The sequence below is a fragment of the Microtus oregoni genome, unplaced genomic scaffold, assembly GCF_018167655.1.
Source record: "Microtus oregoni isolate MIOR12 unplaced genomic scaffold, Mior012 000037F_ref0000500, whole genome shotgun sequence".
NCBI classification, from domain to species: Eukaryota; Metazoa; Chordata; class Mammalia; order Rodentia; family Cricetidae; genus Microtus; species Microtus oregoni.
The window spans coordinates 20,049,013-20,070,669 of NW_024543096.1; the positions used below are offsets into that span (position 1 = coordinate 20,049,013).

The following is a 21,657-nucleotide window of genomic DNA, read 5'->3' on the forward strand; positions in this document are numbered from 1 at the left end:
ACGGCCAAGAGGTCACTGTATTAACACCATAACTGTAAGATTGCAAAGGCGACCACAGCTGTAGTGGTGACTCATTTAGATGAGCAGGTAAGAGCAGCAGAATATGGAACCACACATGGAAACATCCCATACACGCTTCCTAAACAGATGGCTTAGAGGGCAACTTGTAATACTTCTGTAACTCAGCTACTTCAGATGGCTAACAAACCCTGGGCGATGAAGTTACAGGGAGCATGCATCAGCTTTCTCTGGACTATTGGAACACTCAGATTCCGGGAATACCATGTCTAAGCGTGAGGAGTTACTGGTTTAAAAAGACAGAGCTCTACCAGTGACCCTAACATGCACTAGGATGCATAGCCTTGCTTGCTCCCTAGTGGGAGTCTAGAGCACGTCTGTAGCGTCCACAGTTACCTTAGTGAGAAACGCTCTTACAGATAAAGCAGTCAACAGCAGTCCCCTCCCCAGATGTTCACTACAGCAGTGTGGGAACTTAACTATCTGATCGAAGGGACCTGAAACCATTTTAAAGAGCTTATTCTGGAACTCTCGCTTGCATGGAGGATCATGAGACATGGCAGGTCCAAAGGAGCTGTGGAAATTCTAAACCTGGAAAGAACTTAAATATGCTATTTTAATTGTGGGGTTTTAATGGAATGAAATGCAGAAGTACTTCTTATAGAGTAATCTTATCTGTAATTTACAAATCAAAATTCTCTAATAAATAGATTCAAATATATTCACAAAAGGTTCCACTTCAAATAATGACCTGGGAAACCAGTACTATCTTCACATGTGTGCCTGGCGCTGCAGAGGCCAGAAAGGATGGTGGGGGCGCCCTGGACCTGGAGTTATAGGTGGTTGAGGGCTGCACATTAGCGCTGGCAACCAAACCTGAGCCCTTTGCAAGAGCAGCAGACGTTCCTAACTGCTGAGTCATCTTGCCAGGCCTTCACATATCTTCCAAGCTGGGTTTTGTTGAACATGTTTTCCCTACTAGCCTTTGTCTTTAAAATGACACAAACACTTTACTACTTGAAGTCCAATCATAAACACGTCCTTGTTTTAAATAAACTTATTTTCTAAATTTTGAGCTGACACTGATAATTTCTCCACAATTTATTTAATAAACTAGCTAAAGGACTGCGTTTGTCTATTGCTTTCGATTGGATTACATTTTGAGAGTAAAAGAAACTTGTCCATCTGTACTTTTGAGTTATGAGCCCTAGCCTTGAAGAGCTGAGCCATCTCTCCAGCCTCCATCTGTACTAGCAATGAAACTGTAATTTAAACATTTACCTGGTGACAAATGTCAATTGCATCCACATATCGTTTTGCTTTTAAGTAGTTAAATGCCAATTTGTAACCTGTTAAGACAAAAAAATGATACAGTGGTATATGCTTTTTTCCTTCCTCTTTTGTTGACTCATTAGAGAAGCCCCAAGGGAGGCTGTTGGCCAAACCAGCACAGAGAAGTGACAAGGTATTAGAAAATGAAGGGAAATTAAGACGTGGAAACAGAAAAGAGCAAAGCTAAAAAAAGGATTGCAGTGAATACCTGTTGGGAGAGACACTGCACAGTGTACTGAAAAGGTCTCATTGGTTTCAGGTTACAGTAAAAACTCATCAAAAGGCAGTAAAAAAACACCATACCCACTAATTTTTATGGTACAGGTTCATTTTGTTCATATTAGGGAAACTGATTTCAGTAGCCAACCTTCTATTAGGAGAGGAAGTACCTTATTTAAGCAATTGGATGAGTCAATGAGTAATTTCAGACAGAGAGAGATTCCAGTCATGAGCCAATCCCAGAAAGTTATAGCAGGAGTCTAAACCACAGGAAGAGGGTGTCGCGGTGTTTGAAATGGAAGGGTAAGGCCTAGGCTGAGCTGGCTGGGAATCAAAAACACTTCCTCTTTCAGGTGGGGGTGAGAGGGGGATGGTTACATTTGTCAAGACCAGTGAGTGGTAAGACACAGAAGAAACAAAGCCCCTTCAGAGTCCTTGCTTAGAAAACAGCAAATCAGAGAGCAGCGCAGGTGATTTGTCATCAGATGTCCAATTAATGAACTCGAAGTCTTGTTACAATTATGCACACAGAAATGCCACTCTTCTAGTGTTGACAACTGCAAGTTTTAAGACACTCGAAATGATTATTGCTCTCCTACAAGAACTTCAAGAAAAAGAAAACTAAGATTACAGTCTTTCCACTTCCTCTTCCACAGTGGTCCCTGGTGTGGGATTCCCCTCTCTATGCTGTGAATATGTTTTATTGCCACTGGTTAATAAAGAAGCTGCTTTTGGCCAATGGTTTAACAGAGTAAATCCATGAGGGAAACCAAAACAGAGATGGAGCGAGAAAGAGTAGTTGGAGTCAGAGAGATGCCATATAGCCACTGAAGGAGACAGACAGCTTGGGAACTTTATCAGTAAGCCATGAGCCTCGTGGTAAAATACAAAATAATACAAAAGTGCTAATTTAAGATGTAAGAGCTAGCTAGAAATATGCTTAAGCTATTAGCCAAATCGTACTGTAATTAATATAGTTTTTGTGTGAATATTTCGGGTCTGGGCAGCGGGGAAACAAACGAGCAGCCTCTGCCTACAGGTCCCCAAGTCCTGGGAGGAGAGGGTAAGTATTGATGCCCAGTTTAGAGCTGAGCATTTCTCATCCTCTCATTACCTGCACCATAGCCACTTGTGAGTTTCTGAGTCACCATCTACTGCAAATAGAAACTTCTCACATGAGGGTTCAGAGGTGCATTGATCTAGGGTCAGAGCAATAAGCCATTCACTAGGAGTCAGTTTAATACTCTGGCCATTTAGCAGAATAATCTAATAGGTTCTCCTTTAGGGTATATGGCATGCTAACCACGCCCAGTGAGAAACTTCACTTCCTGTTACCTGCAAGGTGTAGAATGTTCAGCTCCTTCTCCATCACCATGTCTGTCTGCATGCCACCATGTCCTGCCATGGTGATGATGGACTAAACCTCTGAACTGTAAGCCACCCAATTAAATGTTTTCCTTATAAGAGCTGCTATGGTCATGGTGTCTCTTCACAGCAATAGAACACGAAGAGAGTGACTACTTTGGAATCACAGGCACATTGCCTGAGTTTTTGGTTTTCTTAACTATTATTATTAAACAATTATTAACCTCTCATAGTATAATTATACTTGTTTTTGTTTTATTTATGGCTATGGGTGATGGTTCATGTGTGATGTGCACTACTTGCATGTCTGGTTCCGGCAGAGGCCAGAAGAGGAAGTCAACTCCCCTAGAACTGGAGATACAGATGGCTGTAAGCCATCCTGTGGGTGCTGGGAACAGAGCCTGGGACATCTGGAAGTGCATCTAGTGCTCTTCACTGCTGAGGCATCTCTCTAGTCCCTCTTTGTGCAATTTTAAAGATTATATGGTAATTTTATTATGGAATGTTTTTAAAAACTTTGGAGTACCACATAAATAATAGCACTTTTTTTCTGACAAACTCTATATTAAAAACCATGACTTGAATGTTGGAAGTCAATAAGGTTATCTTGAACAAAAGCAAAATGAGAAAGGAAATAAAGGGCTAGAAAGCACAGCGAGCATGTACAATACAGGCATGGAACATCACTCAAAAGTGTGCACAATCAATTATAGGGCAAGCAGGGGAAAGGAAAAGCGAACCAGCGGTCTAGTGGCTGCCATGCAACCTGAGCACAGGTGTGAGTGGGTCGTTCCCTCCCTGGCTCTCAGCTCCTAGTGCTCTTCTAGTTAAAATATTATCTCATTTTAAATGTGTTCTTGTGCATAGTTAGATAAGGTATGCAACTATATATATTAAATGTGGATTATAAATATATTACCGGCATATCTATCTTGGTGCCATTTGCAGTGACAGCACCCGATTCTGAATGCTATGGAAACAGTATGTAGATTTCAGGGGTCTCTTGACAAGTGAAAGAGAAATGCACCGTATATTTGGCCAGTCAGACTGCAGGAGTGGATACAATGACAGCTGGAAAGGGGAAACAAAATAATTGAAAATGTCGGAGGAACAGCTATGAAAGGAACGCTGGGACAGCTGCCAAGATCATTTATAAACTACAATAATGTAAGGAAAAGCTGGCGGGCTGGAGGCTCTGTGTTTTCAGAAGCTTTCCAAGGAATGGAGTATATAAATAACTCGGAAACATCTTACCCTGGAATAAATTATCAAAATTATTTATATTTTATGGGTATTTAGAAATTTACATGTTACAAGGCGACTCTACCTCATGTGATGTATAATATGAAATGGAATGAAAACTTCTAAACAATCTTTAGTTCCTGCACTTTGTCTAATCCTGAAGACACACAAGTCAGGGCCGAGCTACACAGACGGCACTGAGTGAAGGAAGAATGTCTGACTACAAGTCACACCCACCACACAGCTGTTACAAACTGGGGCCATCGCAGGCTAAGCTAATAATAACTTGAAATTGCCTAATCTAATGAAAACATCAACACCTTTATACTCACAATGAGCCAAACCATATTTAGAAACACATTGACATGCAGTAAAGCAGATCCGAAGGGACCTAGCAAATAAAAAAAGCAGTTTTACAGGCTTTGTGGCCACATAAACTTTCTCCATCACTCTCTGTCAACTATAAAAAGCCGGCCAATGTTTTAAGGGAGTGTAGGTGAAGTCTGCTTAGCAGTTTCAAAAGACAATGTCAAACGGGAAAGGTGACAGAAAGTACCTGAGGGTCACATCAGGAGGAAGGTCCACTGGAGGCCATCCTCTGTGAGAGGGAAAGACACTAGACTGCACCACAAGACAGATCTGCACTGCTTCAGTGAACCAGACTCAGCTCAGTGGGAGGAACCTCATTACCAGGAGGCTGAGGCTAGTCACTGAGCACACTTCTGATGTCACTCAACTATTCAGAGACTCTAGACTGACAGTCTTCACGCAAGAGTCTACAGACACAACTAAAGATGGTTCTAGATGCTTAGAGTAATGCAGCCCTTTGTAACACCCCAAAATTGTACTTGAATGTTAAAAGGCTTTAGAAGATCAACAAAAGAAATGTAGGTGATGATGGAATGTAAGATTTGCATAGTTTATTTGGCAACGTGATACTTTTCGTCCATAACGTTACCTTTCTGCAAACAGGAGAGTGAAGGGAGAGAGGAAAAGGCAGAATCAGTCTAGATGAAAGCTGACTGAAGACAAGCCGGAACTTCAGGAAATCATACTTAACTACATACAGGCAATAACTCCTGAATAGGAAACACTGACAATGGAAGTTGGTTTTTAACACATATATTGTTCTAAAGATGCATTTCAGAGAAGATTTAGAGATGATATGCCATTTCTTGTGAACACCCTGGGCCCAGTGTGCTGAACTCACCCACGGCTGGATTTGTCTGGTTGGTGTGTTTCCACGCCATCTCGTAGTTGAAGGCCGCGTCTGTATATGCTTGCTCTTTCTCCATAATGTAGCCCATATATTCATAAGCTTTGCAACAAGACTGAGGGGAAAACGGAAAGCATGAACAGATCAAGCTTTGTACCAATCAAATTTCATGGGATGTGTATGACATGCACACCAGACACACGAACCCATCTAAATGGTGGCTCAAGGAATGGCTTTCAAACTTGACTCTGACACCAAGAGCCAGCACAAACCTTTCAGGAGCAGAGTTTGTTGTATAGAAACACATACCATGGTGTGCATGGTTTACTCATATACAGGCACCCAGATTATTGTGAATAATTTAAACACATATATAGACTTAATATGCATATATAACTTTCCTTCAAAAATTAACTACTGACTCGGCTCCTGCCCCACATGACCAAGCAAATCATCCTTAGATGCTATGTAATTTTAGCCATATAAATGCTGGGATACTTCTCTAAAGAAGGCTTCCTAAATACCACCAAATTCATGGCACACAGAATGTACCAGCTTCCAAATCACCCATATATTCAGACACTAGTCATATTTCAAATTGTCATGCCACAGATTGTGAGTGGTTTGAAATAGTTCAAGTCTGTTTTGATCTAGAGAATTTCTCTTCTGTCTCTCTTATCTTAACCAAAAGTAGTATAGTCTTTACAGGAGCATTTATTTCCACACAGCTTTAGCTGACTGCATCTTTGTGGTATTTCTATAATATAGTCCAATAACATTGATAGTTCCTGCTTTTTGCAGTGATTCTCAAACTTCTTAATATTGACCCTTTAATACTGTTCCTCGTGCTGGGTAACCTCCAACTATACTTTATAACTGTAATCTTGCTACTGAGATGAATTATAATGTAAACATCTGATATGCAGCATATCTGATATGTGACCCCTTAAGGGTCACAACCCACAGGTTGAGAAATGCTGTTTTAGGGGCTCAGTCTGAATATTTCCTTTATATCCTAACAATTTATTGTAACATTTTTCCTTATTCTAAGACATTTCATCAGTATTTTCATTAAAGCTACTTCCCATTAAAACACAGACAAAATGAACATCTGGGAAAGTCCTTTTCACTGCTTAGATGCTCAGTCCAGATCAGTCTTAATGCTTTGATATTACTTTTTTCATTTCATTTGATTGAAAATACAGTGTACATTTGCATTTAACTTAATTATTGTGTATTCTGTCTCATCCTAGAGTTCTCTTTGTCACAGACATTTTGTTCTTCCATAATAAAGCCCAAGGTGTTTGCTTTTCTCCCTTTTTGTAATATTCTGTCCATTCATAAACTCTTCAAGTTGGAAGAAATAGTGATACTTATCATTGCCTATTACTTGGAAAAAATCTTTACATCAAGATGTTTTACCAAAGAATTGACTACTTAACAGTGCATTTTACAGAAAAACCAGGACAAGGGCTGAATTCTTCCCAATCGTCTGACAAAGAAGTCAGTTTATTAGCACGCTGCAGTGTTGACTAATTCTATTTTCTGTTCGTAATTTTAAGGAGTATTGGTTTAACATACTGGATGTGCTTTAATCTGATGCAGTTCTCATTCCCTTTGGTACTTGGTGTCCCAACTCTGGCTGCTGGACTGTCTTCAGTGTGGCTCCCGAGTGCCTGGCATGACTCTCACTGTCGTTGATAGCTTCCTTGCCATCTGCTATGGCAAGATGCTCTAGTGTTGTCTTAGGCTTTCTTGGTCCAATTATCAGTGATTTTCACTTTAAAATTACATAACTCAAGGTCCCTAAGCCTCATGATTTCAAATAGACAAGTCAAACCAACATGGCTGAATGAAGGCTCTAAAGGAGCAACCAAGTTTCATCATATAAGGTGTTGTATCTGCTCAGTGTTGACAAAGCTGAGATCTATCTGTGACAGAGTTTTAAATCATATTCAATGTTGCCTAACATCAGATTAGGCATGGAGCATTCAACTGTGCAGTAATTTAGATTTTAAAACTTATTAATGAATATTTTGTTTTCAAGGCCAATTTAAGTTAAATTTGAAGAAACTGGTCATTTAAAGAAGCCTGTCAATTGAAAAATGACAAATGCATTGTAGTTTTTAATTTTTAAGACATTATCTTAATGCTATTATACTCCTCCTTAAAAAGTAAATGATCCATTTTATAATCTAATTTGCTTAAAGAGAATAAAAAAAGATTTACTGTTATTAACATTTTTAGCTAATTGGTATGAATTTGTGAATATAAACAGCCTCAACTTTCTAAGTCAAATATAATTATTTCTCAGCAAATACTAATTCATATCTGAACTTAAATATGTCGATGGTAAGATATTTTCTTTATGTGTATAAACAACAGAATGTAAATAAAAGGGTTTACATTGTACAGACTTAAAGATTTTCCATTTTATATCTAAAGATAAGAACTTTTATTAAATTAAATTGGAAGCCTTTATCTCTGTTATGCATAGGGGGTTCTAATACTATGGAAATGACAAGCAGCTGCAATAACTTAATCAAAAACACTTCTTAAAGGGAGGGACAGACGGCCACAATTAATACTCCGCAATTTTCATTAGCTCTGGGATGAGATGGGTAATCACTGCAAATGCTTGACATTCCAAAAGCACTTCCTGTAAGTAGGGCACCCTCAGCTGAAACTTGAAGCTGCATAAATCTATCTTCCCGTTACCTTCAAGAGAACACAGCTTCTTTCTTTCTCACTCATCGCGTTCATTTCCTGATTACAGTAAGAAGAAACATTTAAAATTCAAGACACCTGGGGAAACATCAGGAATTGACCCACTGCTCTACAGTGGACGCTTACAGAACACAGCTGACCATTGTCTCTCAGTCACCTACACGGTTATGGCACAGGCACCGCTTTAGTAATTCTTCTGCCATGTCATATTTCGCTGACTGAATATAAATATCAGCAAGCAGCAGCCAGCTCTTCTCCAGGTCCTCGGCTTCAATAGGATTCCAAGTCATTTTTGCAATCCGCTTCAGCTGGTTTCTGGCTTTTGGAGTTTGTTTTAAGATCATATACGCTGTTGCCATTCCCAAGAGAGCAGGGATATGGTCCTTCTGTAAGAAAACTGAACTTTAGATCACAAGAAGCACCACCCGGAAAGCAGCAAACACCTGCTAGGAACTCACCTGTGCCTCTGTCTGGCTGTGTGCAGTTAAGTGACTATCACTCTTTCACACAGCAAGGGATCCCCAGGAATCCACTGTGAGGAAATCAATAAAGCTGTGGCCCAGATGGATTCACAAACTATGCAGATGCTGAAGCGCAGTCCCAGCGACCTGTGCAGCTTCATCTCTAACAGGACTGACTGCCTCATGTAGTTTTGTACAGAAACAGAAAGACTGAAACCTGACTCTGCCATAATGCTTCCCAAGCAGCTTTTCTTTCAGAGTTTTGCCTCCTTGGTTCTTTTCACCTGTCAAACAGGAGTAATACTTTCCCATCGAAATGACGGACCTTACTGCTATTTTCCCGCTTTTATTGACAAAAAAAAAAAAATCTTTTCCCAGTGAAGTTTAGCTAATGAAATGCCAAAAATAGGTGTGCCCCAAACTGTTTGCACAGTCCATGGAATACTCGTGGTTTAAAGCAGACTTCTAGTTGAAGAGCCTGCACTCACTTGATAGGGTCTATAAAGCACAAGATTCCTCTAGATAAGGGTAAAGCTCCAAAATGTCAGACTTCTGTAATGCCAAGAGGCTAATAAGAACTGGCACACAAATGGGAATGCGGACTTAAGCAACAGTGTGCAATTCCCCGACTAAGCTCAGAAGAGGAATCACAATACTTTCAGGAAGAGGGTCTCAGTTTAAAGCTCGGAGAGCAGAAATGTGACAGAGGAGAGGACATTGCTGTGGCCACAGCAAAGGCTGTCTGTAAGGCTGCATTCGGACAACTAATGGCAAACATCCAAAAAGGAGCATGGAGCGATCATCTGATTACGCCCAAGACTTTCTTGGCTCTAATGTTCTTTTCTTATTTAGTTTTGTTTATTTATTTTCTGTTTTTTGAGACAGGGTCTTTCTCCATACCCCTGGCTGTCTTGAAAATCACTATGTAGATCAGGCTGGCCTCTAACTCACAGAGATCCACCTGCCTCTGCCTCCCTAGAGCTGGGATTAAAGATGTATGTTAACACACCCAGATTCTAATTTTATTTTGAAAATGAAGTTTGTTCACCCAGATAAGAAGGCAAGGCAAATGAGTTTCATTTGGTACCAAATCCAATCAAATAGAAGTAGTTTTTGCAGAGACTGTTACAAATTATGAAACTGTGTCCTATTTATCTCAGGTGGACAGAGGATGGCAGTTAACAGTGGCTGGCCATGCATTTGTCAACTGGTCCTACAAGAACCTAAGAAGAGACTAGTCCTGCATCTCTTCACATGGGCAAAAATGTCCATGCCATACAGATTTAAAGTCATTAATTTTACAGTCTTCAGTCTGATTAGATTAGATCAGCTTTTTCTTCCTTCATTGCTTGGTCACTGCTATGTGAACAGTCTCCCTCTCTCTCCCTTTCTCCCTCCCCCGCCCCCCGTCTCTGTGTGTGTGTGTGTCCCCGTTTGTGTACATACTTGTGAATGTGTGTCAAGACCAAGGTGTCTTTCTCAGTCATTTTCCAAATATTCTTGTCTGAGTCAGGGTCACAAACTAGACATGAAGTTCAATGATTTGGTTAAGGCTGTGTAGTCAATAACTCCAGAGATCCCAGCCCCCCAAGTTCTGGGACTATAGAAGGGCACTTCTACTTCTGACTGATATTGGGTACTGGGGAGTCTGAGCCTATGCTTGATTGACAACACTTTATCAACACAACCATCTCCCAATCTCCATAGCTAAGAGTTTCTGAAACTGAAAACAGAGTTCAAATCTCAGCAGTAGACCATCGGGCCTTCTTCTGACCTTAGACGTGGACTCAGCACTTTCCAGGTACACACAGCTTCTGAAGCACAATTCCTTTACTCTCAGCCACCACAGAGGACAATACAGTGCCAGCGTGATCTCTACACAGGGTTCAGGTGGGCCCACAAAAGCCAGTGGGCCAGTGCTGCATGGCCTCGTGCACCATGCCCCTTCCCCATGACTTCCTGTCACGTTCCTCTGAGCGACACAGTGCTCTGAATTAGACATCGCGCTTCTTTGCCTTTGTTCGTACTTCACTCAGAGGATACTTTGCCCACTTCTCTCTGTAAAAATGCAAATTTCCCAAGACCTTGAACCACAGCTGTTTCTAGAATGCCAGCTTCTATACAAGAGTCTTTGACTCTCCTTATATTCCTTTCCATTTGCAGCTACAAGGGAGATTAGAACGCATTTTCTGGATTCAGATAACCATTATATTCAGTATGCTTCTCTCATTTTTTCTGAAGATTATGAAAATTTGAAAAGAAGAATACGCTATTTATTTCTGTGATTCACACTCTGCTGAATCCCGAATGGCTGCTTAATGAATATTCATTGTAGTGAATACACTGCCTATGAGTTACATGAAAAAAATGCAGAGCAAACACCGCGTTCCTGAATTTTAGTTCCCCCATCACCATCTCTTGGCTGATCCAGTTAGTAAACAGATCTGCAGGTAATACCTGAGTTACACAGACAGGCAGGCTAAAAACAATGCAGTCTCATCTCCACAGAAAACCCTGCTTAGTCTCTCGATGAGAGAGCTGCAAGGCTAGTCACTGCACCTGGCTTTTATTTCTCTTAAGCTTTACAGGAGAATGATGGATTTACTCAGTAAAAACTCATGACTATGTGATAGACTACCCCTCACAGCAGTTGGTGGCTGGGACACCTAACTGCAATTTGTACCTTTCAAAATTCTTTTAGATTTGCATGAACATTCCAGTGCCCATTTTTTCAGTAGCTGACATTCATCTGTTACAGAATGCCAATTCGGGTAGGCCTATTCTTTTCTTAGTTTTAAAAAACAAAACCATATCACAGAAACAATGTATTGATGGAATATATATTATTTTATTTATAAACTACATTTATAAATATATTTTATTTCTTTATAAAAATATATAAGATGACACAGTAAATTACTGTTGACCTTGAGGTCAGACTGCTCATCTTTAAAATGGGAACAATAATCATGACAGCCTCCTTCCAAGAGTCATGGTCTGAAAATTAAGCTGTATTTTAGTCTTATAAATTTTATATAATACATGAATATTATATCCTTATTATGACCTGACCCATAATATAGAAATTAACTAAAGAACCCTTGTTACTTTGCCTTCATTACTGCCTTATGTTTACAAAGAATGACTCTCTCTTATTAAGTGAAATGTTTAACATCATATTACATAAATTTTTTGAACTATTTTTATTTTTGTAATTTTTTTATAATGAGAAAATCTATACAAATCAGCATATTTCTAGATCTGAAAAACTCACTATTTTACGTAACAGACTTAGATCATCATTCTAAACTAATAGTGACTATCAGCACTTCATTTAAGGAGTGTTCACAAACGTCTTTTCCTGCGTTTTGAGCCAAACCTGACATGAACAATATCACACTGTCACTCAAAGAAGGAAATTGAAGCAATCCTGAAAGGTATATTTAGTCGTCTGAATAAAAATGGCCGCCACAGGCTCATAGGGAGGGGCACGATTAGAAGGTGTGGCCTTGCTGGAGTAGCAGGGCTTTGTTGGAGGAAGTGTCACTTGGGGGTGGGTTTTGAGGTTTCAGATGCTGAAGCCAGGGCTGGTGTCTCACTTTTTTTGCTGCTACCTGCAGATCCAGATCCAGAACTTCCAGCTACCTCTCCAGTACCATGTCTGCCTGCATGCTGCCCTGTTTTCTGCCATGATGAAAACAGACTAAACCTCTGAAACTGTAAGCCAGCCCCAACTAAATGTTTTCCTTATTAATAGTTGCCATCATGGTGTCTCTTCACAGCAACAGAAACTCTAACTAAGACAGCTTATCTGCCTTTGTCCCCTCTTCCATCCTTCAGGGCATGTGGCAATACTTTTGAGAACATCATCTTAGTGTTTACAGAAGGGCCCTGCTCTGCTCTCTGTGGTGCTGATGCCGTGGCGGGTTTGTTGTTTTGTCTTATGGTGGTTTACAGTGATAATGAAGCTGTCATCTAAAGCAAGTCTGCACGAATCTATGACATTTTATTCTCAGAATCCTGGAAACTGGGCAGTGGGACCACAGTAAGAGAATTTTGGTAGCCTCCAAAGCCAAACCCAATAAGAAAAACTTTTGATATCCTCTGAGAGGCACATAATCGTGAGTTTTTGGGGGTCTAGGGCATTGTTCGGTGGATGAGAAAGAGGTCAGTGATGACAGAAACAGTTATTGCTAACTGTGACTGTCCCTTCCTTAGCAGTACTGTGTACGGGAAGGGAAGGTCTGATCAAACACTAGTGACAGGGACGAGATTTGAGAAAGACAGGAAAAGAAAAAGGAAATAACAGTAAGAAATATTCCAGGAGATTATTTTATTGTTGCTAGAGAAAAATCATTATTTGTATAACTGAATTACATGTTGTCAGTGCTGATTCTACTTAGCTCTTCAGCTGGAGAAACTCCAAGTACACCTGAGTGAGAAGGTGGACCAGCTGGGCAGCATTCATTTTACTTAGTAACATACACTCAGCCACAGCTACAGCATGAAAAACCTCCAGAACACAAGGTTCTTCTCTTTAGAATTACCTCGTGCTCTTGTGAAGAATTTCCTTTCTGTAGAATTAATTCCATGTTCCCTCAGAGACTAGCACACCAAAATGGATGGAACATTATGTAAGGTTACATAAAAATATCTATCTACTTTTTATTAAGCACCAGTTATTAGGTCATGTTCAGAAAATAATCAGCTACCCAAACAGCACTTTGTCTTATCAAGAGGAGGCCGACAAAGCCACAAAGGGCAGCCACTCACCTCAGTGGCTGCGATTTCAGTGAAGGTGCTCAGTGCCTGCTCCACACTGGACTTCTGCTTGGTGGCCATTAAGCAGCAGTTCTCCATGACGCGGAGCTGCAGGCGGCCCTGGAGGGTCTGAGGCTTTAGTTCTTTCAGGAGCTTTTCTGCCGTCCGCACTGCTAACTGCACAGATTCCTGCTTCTCAGTCGAACTACTGTGGACATGAAGAATAAACCATTATACTCATGGCACAAAATGGACTAATATTAGAACTCAGGGCACTGGCTCCTCTTTATCATTCGTATAAAGAATTCTTGGTGAAGACCATACATTCATTCTCTTCTAATACCAAGAGATGAAGTATAAATTAATTTTAACCAAAATTACTATCTCCTCAGTGAGATACCATTAAACCCTGAATCACTCTAGAATAAAAACTAGACAATATTTATACATGGCAAACATGTTAATTTTAGCTAATATATAATTATAATAAACATACAACCTTCCTAGGCTAATATAGCTGAGGTCCTGGATTCAGTTCCTAGCTCCACAAAAAAGAAGAAAAAATTCTAATTAGAATCATAATACTGTCCAGTGCTGTTCTAACACTCTGTATACTCAAAAGGAACAAGGCAAGAGAAAAGGGAGGAAATGGTTCTATTACTGTATGATTTCCTCCAGTACATGTTCAGTCAGCGCATGCTCAGTCAGTGCATGTTCAGTTAGTACATGTTCCTTCAGGACATGCTTAGTCAGTACAGGCTGAATGCATCTTTTATTTGGGGAAATTGAGACTCAGAAAGTAGAACAATTTCTCAGAGTTCACAAATGGTAAAAGTTTTGCTATGTTAATCAAACATAAAAAAATCTTTTTTTCACTTTGTTACCTATCAGACATTTGGAAAGGAAATTTTAGGTGACACAAAAAAGCACATTTCAGGCATAGTAACAATTCAAATGCTTTATCACACACACACACACACACACACACACACACACACTAAAACCACTTACCTTTTCTTACCCTTATAGCTTTAAAGAACTATTTCTTTTAGTGTGTGTGTGTATGTGTGTGTGTGTGTTTGTGTGCACATGCATATAAGTACAGGCCAGAGGCAACAGAGGCCCCATGGAGTTGGAGTTACAGGCTGTTGTGAGCCAACCAACATGGGTGCTAAGACCCAAACTCAGGTCCTCTGGAAGAGCAGAGCAGTATGTGCTCTTCACTACTGGGTCATCTCTCTGGCACAGGCCCTAGTGACTTTAATATTACTGAAAATATCTCTTGAAATCTTCTCTGCAGTTCCTATGCTCTGGCTTCCATAACTGTTGAATTTGGTTTTCATTTTTAACCTTGAGACTGCTAGACTTAGCAAAGCCAAAATCTAGTCTGTTTCCTGTGGCTACAGATAAAAACTTGCAAGAGAATCCTTAACATAGATCTGACCCTTGAGACATCCTTCACGTTGGTATGTGAACACTCCTGAGTTCCAGTTTGCACTTTGAACTCTTTAGCTGAGGGGCTGCACTCGGGTACCCACAGGTCTCTCATAGTATATTTATTATCTTAAGTTTCCTAAAACAAACAGGTCATTTCTCTACTTTTAAGCTTCACTGGCCTCTCTAATCCAATCTGGAGATTTGTCCTTTCTTGTCCTAACCTTCCTCCTCTCCTCCTCGCACCCTCCCCTGGCAGCTACGCACTGTATGACTCTGGCCTTCCACAGCCCTCAACGCCAGCTTCCTCTCAGATCACTATCTGTGGTGTGGACAACTGAACGCTCTCCGATATGGTCTTGCATTAACAATGGATCACATGCCAATGAAAGGCAGCCACTGCCTGTTGCACACCTTTGATATCTTTAACTGTCCCTACACAGTTTGAGGGGATACCACCACGTTCAGCAGTAGCCCAGGGTGAAGACTGCAGAGCTGCGGGGTGGGCTAGCACTCAATTTGAGCCTTGTATCTTTCCTGCCTTAGATATGTGACTCTGAGCTTATTTCACAACGCTGTTTCAGGAAACCAGTGTGATAATGCACATAAAGAACAAAGCACAGGGCTAGCATATGGTACCATGTATTACATAGGTACTATTACTTTTTTCTTTGTTTTGGTTTTCAGTGTGTGTATGGTATGCATGTATGAATGTGTACACGATGCATGTGTTCATGTGGACGCCTGAGGCTGACACCAGGAACATCAGGAATGCTGTCCAATCACTCTCTACTATATTTATTAAGGTAGGTTGTCTCAACGGAAGCCAGAGTTTGCCTATACAACCAATCTAGTCAGCCAGCTTCCTCTGCAGATCCTCGGCCTCTGGCCGCTGAGTGACTGAATTACAAGCCAGCCACCAAGCCCACTGAACACTTAGAGGGGTCTGGGGGCCTTGAACTCAAGTCTTCATACTTTTGCCGCAAATACTTTACTTACAGAGACAGCTCCCCAGGGCCAGTCATTACTATTACTACACGGACTGTGTTTATTATGGTTGTCAAATTCTGTCACTTTATTTTTGACGGAGGAGTTAGAGGAGTGCCTTTGTAATCCATCTATTATGATTTAGGAATGAAAAGCATTTCCTGCCTAATTGTTTTACCTTTTAACATTGAGATAAACACCACGACCAGGATAACTTATAAAATATACTGTTTAATTTGGCTAACTCAGAGTGCTAAGAGTCCATGAGGACATAGCAAAGGAAAGTTGAGAGCTCACATTTTGATTCACAAACACAAAGCAGAGATAGCACTGAGAATCTCCAAGTCTTTTGAAAGCTCAAAGCCCACCTCAGTGACACACTTTCTCTAATAAGGCCACACTTCCCAATAATTCCCAAAAAGTTCTACCAACTGGGCACCAAATACTGAAATATATGAGCCCATGGGAGTCACACTCATTCAAACTACACACTGAGATGGAAAATTATTATTTTCATCTATCTATCTATCTATCTATCTATCTATCTATCTATCTATCTATCTATCTAGTATCATATATCATGATATATTTATCCAATCTGCCTTTTCCTCTGCATCATGCTAGAAGGTGGTTTTCTTTTGATTTCCTGTTTATTATCCCCAACAAATGCTTTAAAAACTTTACCAAAGGAAATGTGTCAATTGCTACTCACCCCAGATCTCCATCAAGGTTTTCAAATACTTCACCGCCAATAGTTTCGTTATCTGGATTCAAGCAGATTTCTATCATATTATAAAGTGCATTTTGGCCCCAATCACTATCTTTTCGAGCTTTATTAAAATGTCGAAGGGCATCATTTGGTTCTCCAGTATACCTAATCGTATGGTTGAAAAAAAAAGCTAATTCAATCACTGATTACAAATTTTACACTAGATCACAATATGATTCATAAATAAATCTATTAAAACACTTCAAATTACAGATTTATTTATAAAAATGAAGAAAAGCCGTTTTTACTTTCTGTACAATGAAGGGAGAAAATCATTATGATGCAGGATTTATCTGCCAATAAATTTACCAAAAATGTAATCCTTTACAGTACTGAAATCCTGGCTCCAATTTTGTTCTGGAGTTGTATTTCTCGGCCATTGAAAAATATCTTGGAACATCTTCAAGTTTCCCACATCTTCTCAGGAGATCAATCAAACGAGACAAAGTCATAAAATTATCTAGAAACAAGCAATGTTGCAGATATAGATAACATGTTAAGACATTTGTTCTGATCGCTATGATTCTACTTTATTAATGTACAATTTACTTCAAATGAAACACCATGCAATCATCAAATGACAGCTTTATGTGCTATAGCTTCCTAATGAGATGTATAGCCTTGATCCTCTATCAAATGATACCTGTTCTCCTGGCCTGGCTACTGTGGAAGAAGGCGTAACACCGGCATGTCTAGAAAAGCGTTTGTTTTGATGCTACTTTTCGATTTTTCTGGAGTCAAACCCCCTAGAGAAAGTCTTTATCTAGGTCATCTGAAATCTAAAATTCAGGAAGATGGGTTGACAACTGTCTCTGAGACTATTTCCTGCTTGCAGGTGGAGGTGGTAACAGAAGTGCGTCCTGGTGATTAAGGTGGGCAACCACAGTTTTATTCCAGAATTTATTTAAGGGGTGAAATGTTGAAGATTAGACTCAGTGGACCAAACTGCAGCCTTACCATAGCAGTCGCAGGATTTTAATCTGAGTTTACCTTTTCCTAGAGGAATAATTAATTTTGTTCTCTTAACTTTCTATTAAGTTCCTCCCAGCTTTCCCTTAGCAGTAATGTATTAGGATTTGAGGATCATTTTGATCAAGATTTCTGAACACCAGAAGAGGAAAAAATACACAAAATTGTGTGTGAAGTAGAAAAAAAAATGACTCAACTCATGACACAGAGATGAGGAAAGTCATATTTGCATGACCAATGGTAAATCATTTGTAAATAAAATTTGGCTTAATCCCAGCACTCGGGAGGCAGAGGCAGTTGGGTCTCTCTGAGTTTGAGGCCAGTCTGGTCTACAGAGTGAGTTTCAGGACAGCCAGAGCTGCACAGAGAAACCCTGTCTCAGAAAAAAAAATTAGCTGACACTTAGGGTTTTGATTTTGATTCAATATTAAATAATAAATATTTTCCAGTTGTCACTGAGTCAATTGTCAATGCTATGATTTTAACAGCTGCCTGATAGTATATTATATTAGTAGGTGATTTCTCTGGGAGTTTATTTTTAGGTTGTAGGGCTCCTCTGTTTCAATTACCATAGGGCTCATTAGGACTTTATTAAACCTCTTACTACGAGGACTTTCTTAGGGTGAATTCACAGGACTAAAGCATCTACGTGAGCAAACAAACATAGCCCCAATTTTTAAAACAAATTATTCTTGATTTTAACTTTGAAAAATAAAAAGATGGTATTATATGATGTATCCATACTCTTATGAGTCCATGTCTGGAGCACTGAATCAAATCTCAACCAGATGTTTGTGCACATTTTAGAGCAGTGCTGCTCACAACAGCCAGGAAGGGGGCACTACCCATATCATTAAAGATGGCAGATAAATGTGATATAAGCACACACAAGACATTAGCTTCTGGAAAATGTAAGCAAACTCTTAATATAACAAGAGGGATGAACTCTGAAGACTAAGGTAAGTGAAATAAACCAGACGCATAGACCATGCTGCAGGTAATCATGTTAGCCATGTGGACTTGCTAAGAATCACAGAAGCAGACAGCAAAATGGAGATTGTCAGCAGAGGAAAGAGAAAGAGGAGAACTGGGGCCCAAAGTCACAGTTTGGCAAGATCACACAAGCTGGGGTGGTTAACCATGGCTTCACTACAGTGTCAGCATACATACATACAGTCACTGAACTGTATGCTTAAAAATGGTTGGGATGGGGCTGGAGAGACGGCTCAGCAGTTATGAGCACTGGCTGCTCTTCCAGAGGACCTGAGTTCAATTCCCAGCACTCACATGGTGGCTCAAACTATCTATAGTGGGACCTGATGCCCTCTTCTGGTATAAATTGTATGTGCGGATACAACACTCATACATAAAGTAAATAAATCTTTAAAAAAGAAAAAAATGGGTAAGATGGTAAATTTTATGCTGCACAATTTGTCAGAATAAAAAAATTAAGAAAAGAACTTTGGAAGATTTGCATTTATTGCATTTATTCCGTTACACAAGCAAATTCTTAGCCCTCTCCAAAACCTAATTTCGAGTCTATAGATTGTGTTTATCCTGCCTTGTGGTATCATTATAAAGAACAGAAAGTAAGGAAAGAAAATTCAAAACTGACCTTTTCTTTAGCAGTGTGAAGACAAGTAAATAAATTATCTCTACCTATGGATGACTAATTTTTTCTTAAAGTGAATATAATATCAACCTTCAGAACACTTCAGAAATGAAATCAAATGAAGGTTTGGAAGAGATTTGTAAGCTTCCAATATGATTAGCCACATTTACCAGTCTTTGTACAATAGGATGCATAGTCCATCAGAGAGCCAACGAGGCTAAAAGTAGAATTCAACTAATCAAGGACTAAAAGTTAGACTACCTGGCTGAACTTCTTGTGTGCTATTGCTAATATGCATGAGACATATTTTGCAAATATGTGCTTTCAACACTGGGAATCCAGTTTCTTGAAAAATTCTCTCCTTCTAGTATTGCTGAAATGTATTCATCATTAGCTCAAGGAATAAGGACCACAGAAGGACTAAACTACATTGTGTTATCTTTTCATTAGCATTGGCATTTGAGAGAATGAAACATTTCTTCTTAAAAATGGCAGTATCTGATGAGGTGAAAATTGTGCACATAAGAGTAGTGCTATTTGAGAGAGGGAGGGGATGCGAGTGGCAGGGAGAGGGACAGAAAGGGTTAATGGAAATGAACATGGTGGACTCATTATACACATACAGGAAAATGCCATGTTGGGTTCACCGTGCCATCACCCTTGCATTTTTACATGGGTTTTTACAGATCCGCAGCATCTTCCCATCCCCTACTTTTGTGTCTTTTTTCTTTCCCGAAAAAAACCTATTTCTTCATAATGTCAATGTAAGGACATTGTAATCCAGCAATACTAAAAGACATGAACCCAACTTTGCACAAGTACTATACACTTGTAAAAAAGAAGGGCCATGTTTATTTATAAATATTCCGAAGCAGCCAGTCTACCAACTCAGTAACTATCAGCTGTCTGCAACAAATGCTGGTGTTGAGGAACAGAAACCTAGGTGAGAGAACACCCATGAGACACAAGAGGAGTTCTCTAAAGCTTGTCAAAGAAATGCCAGTGTGTGAGGGCAATATGGCCAAGAACAGCTAAACCTACTCAAGAGGAAGTCAAGTCTGTGTTTTAAAGAGATAAGACTGGGTAATTCCTTCATAGCAATATGAAATGGCAACAGCTTCAGGAAGAACGAAAACAACCTGTGGGAGATTAGAAGAAAGGGCAGGAAAGCCATGATGGAGGCCTACAGGAAATAAAGGTGGGCTTGGGCAAAGTGAGCAGAGAGAATATGGAGCAGCTCATATATGAGCACTGTCGTTGCAATGTGGGCGACTGGGAATGAAATACCCTTTCAACTCCTTGCATGTTCTCACTTAGGTGAGGGGAAGGAAAGTGGTAGAAGTGCCAGAAATTTGAGGAGACAAAAGAAAACGTGAAAAACAGTTGGAATGGTGAAGTCACTAGAGCAAAACAGGGGTACTACACGGCAGGCCAGCCAGGCGAGGCTCACAATTACAGACACCAACAGACAGTGGGCCTTTTCCTGATGGCCATCTGAGTTACTCAGCCCCAAGTGTGGGATTAGCTGAGTCAGATTCAAGCAACTTCTCCTTCCCTAAGTTGATAAGCTAAAAAGGAAAACAAACAAACAAAACCTAAGCAGACAGCGGGATGACTACGTTCGAAGGAAAACTGTCGGCGTGCATTTACCTGGCTTGCGCTCTAAAAGCTGCTGCAGGTGGAACACTGCTTGTTCATAGTCCTGTTTTCTGAACATGAGGTCAGCCATCAACTGCAAAGATAAGCTGGTTCTAAAAACAGTCCGCATCTTTGTACAAAGTTTATTCTTTTAAAGATTTATCCCTATAAAATATTTATGAAAAATACAAGGACAAGAATTCGCAAAAAGCTAATCAAGCATGCAAACCAGATTGCTCGGTTGACAAATTTTTATTTTGTTTTTTTGTTTTTTTTTTTGATTTTTCGAGACAGGGTTTCTCCGTAGCTTTTGGTTCCTGTCCTGGAACTAGCTCTTGTAGACCAGGCTGGCCTCGAACTCAATTCATTATGTCAATTATGGTGACATAAAAATAAATTTGAAGGGACAGAGAGATGGAGTTTAAGAGCATGCACTCACTGCTCTTCCGGAAGTCCCAAGTTCAATTCCCAGCACCCACGTGGGCAGTTCATAACCACTTCTAGCTCCAGTTCCAGGGTGACCCAATGCCTCTGAACTCCGAGGGCACTGGACCGAAGTGCACACCCCCTATTATCCTTACACTATAAAAATTATAAACATATATCTATAACACCAATTTGAAGTTTATTTAACATTCCACTGTGCTACTATAGAAACTTGCCTCACTACGATAAAGTGTCAATAATAAAATAAAAAAACTTATGTTACATATATTTCAAGTGGAAAACATGCAAGACCTGCTGAGATTTTTCCATGTGTTTTAAAGCAGGATGAGTTAAATTCTACATAGTTGTAATGAGCCTTATACAATGTCACACACATGAGATTTAAAAGTTGAAACAGCTTCGATCCAGGTAGAAAAGAAAAGAAGAACCGTGTAAAACAAGATAGTGATACATCGAGGTT

General features: G+C 39.9%; 1 protein-coding gene across 1 annotated transcript in view; it reads right to left on the minus strand.

Annotated features, from left to right (window-relative positions):
* The window catches only part of Ttc21b (tetratricopeptide repeat domain 21B), a 60,564-nt gene that overhangs the window by 562 nt on the left and 38,345 nt on the right, over positions 1-21,657 (minus strand). The window contains exons 22-28 of the mRNA XM_041631498.1: positions 20,763-20,844; positions 16,841-16,991; positions 16,475-16,636; positions 13,354-13,549; positions 8,281-8,505; positions 5,387-5,507; positions 1,300-1,367 (exon numbers count right to left, since the gene is read on the minus strand). Of these exons, the coding sequence (XP_041487432.1) occupies positions 1,300-1,367; positions 5,387-5,507; positions 8,281-8,505; positions 13,354-13,549; positions 16,475-16,636; positions 16,841-16,991; positions 20,763-20,844 (1,005 nt within the window). The remainder of the gene's footprint in view (positions 1-1,299; positions 1,368-5,386; positions 5,508-8,280; positions 8,506-13,353; positions 13,550-16,474; positions 16,637-16,840; positions 16,992-20,762; positions 20,845-21,657) is intronic.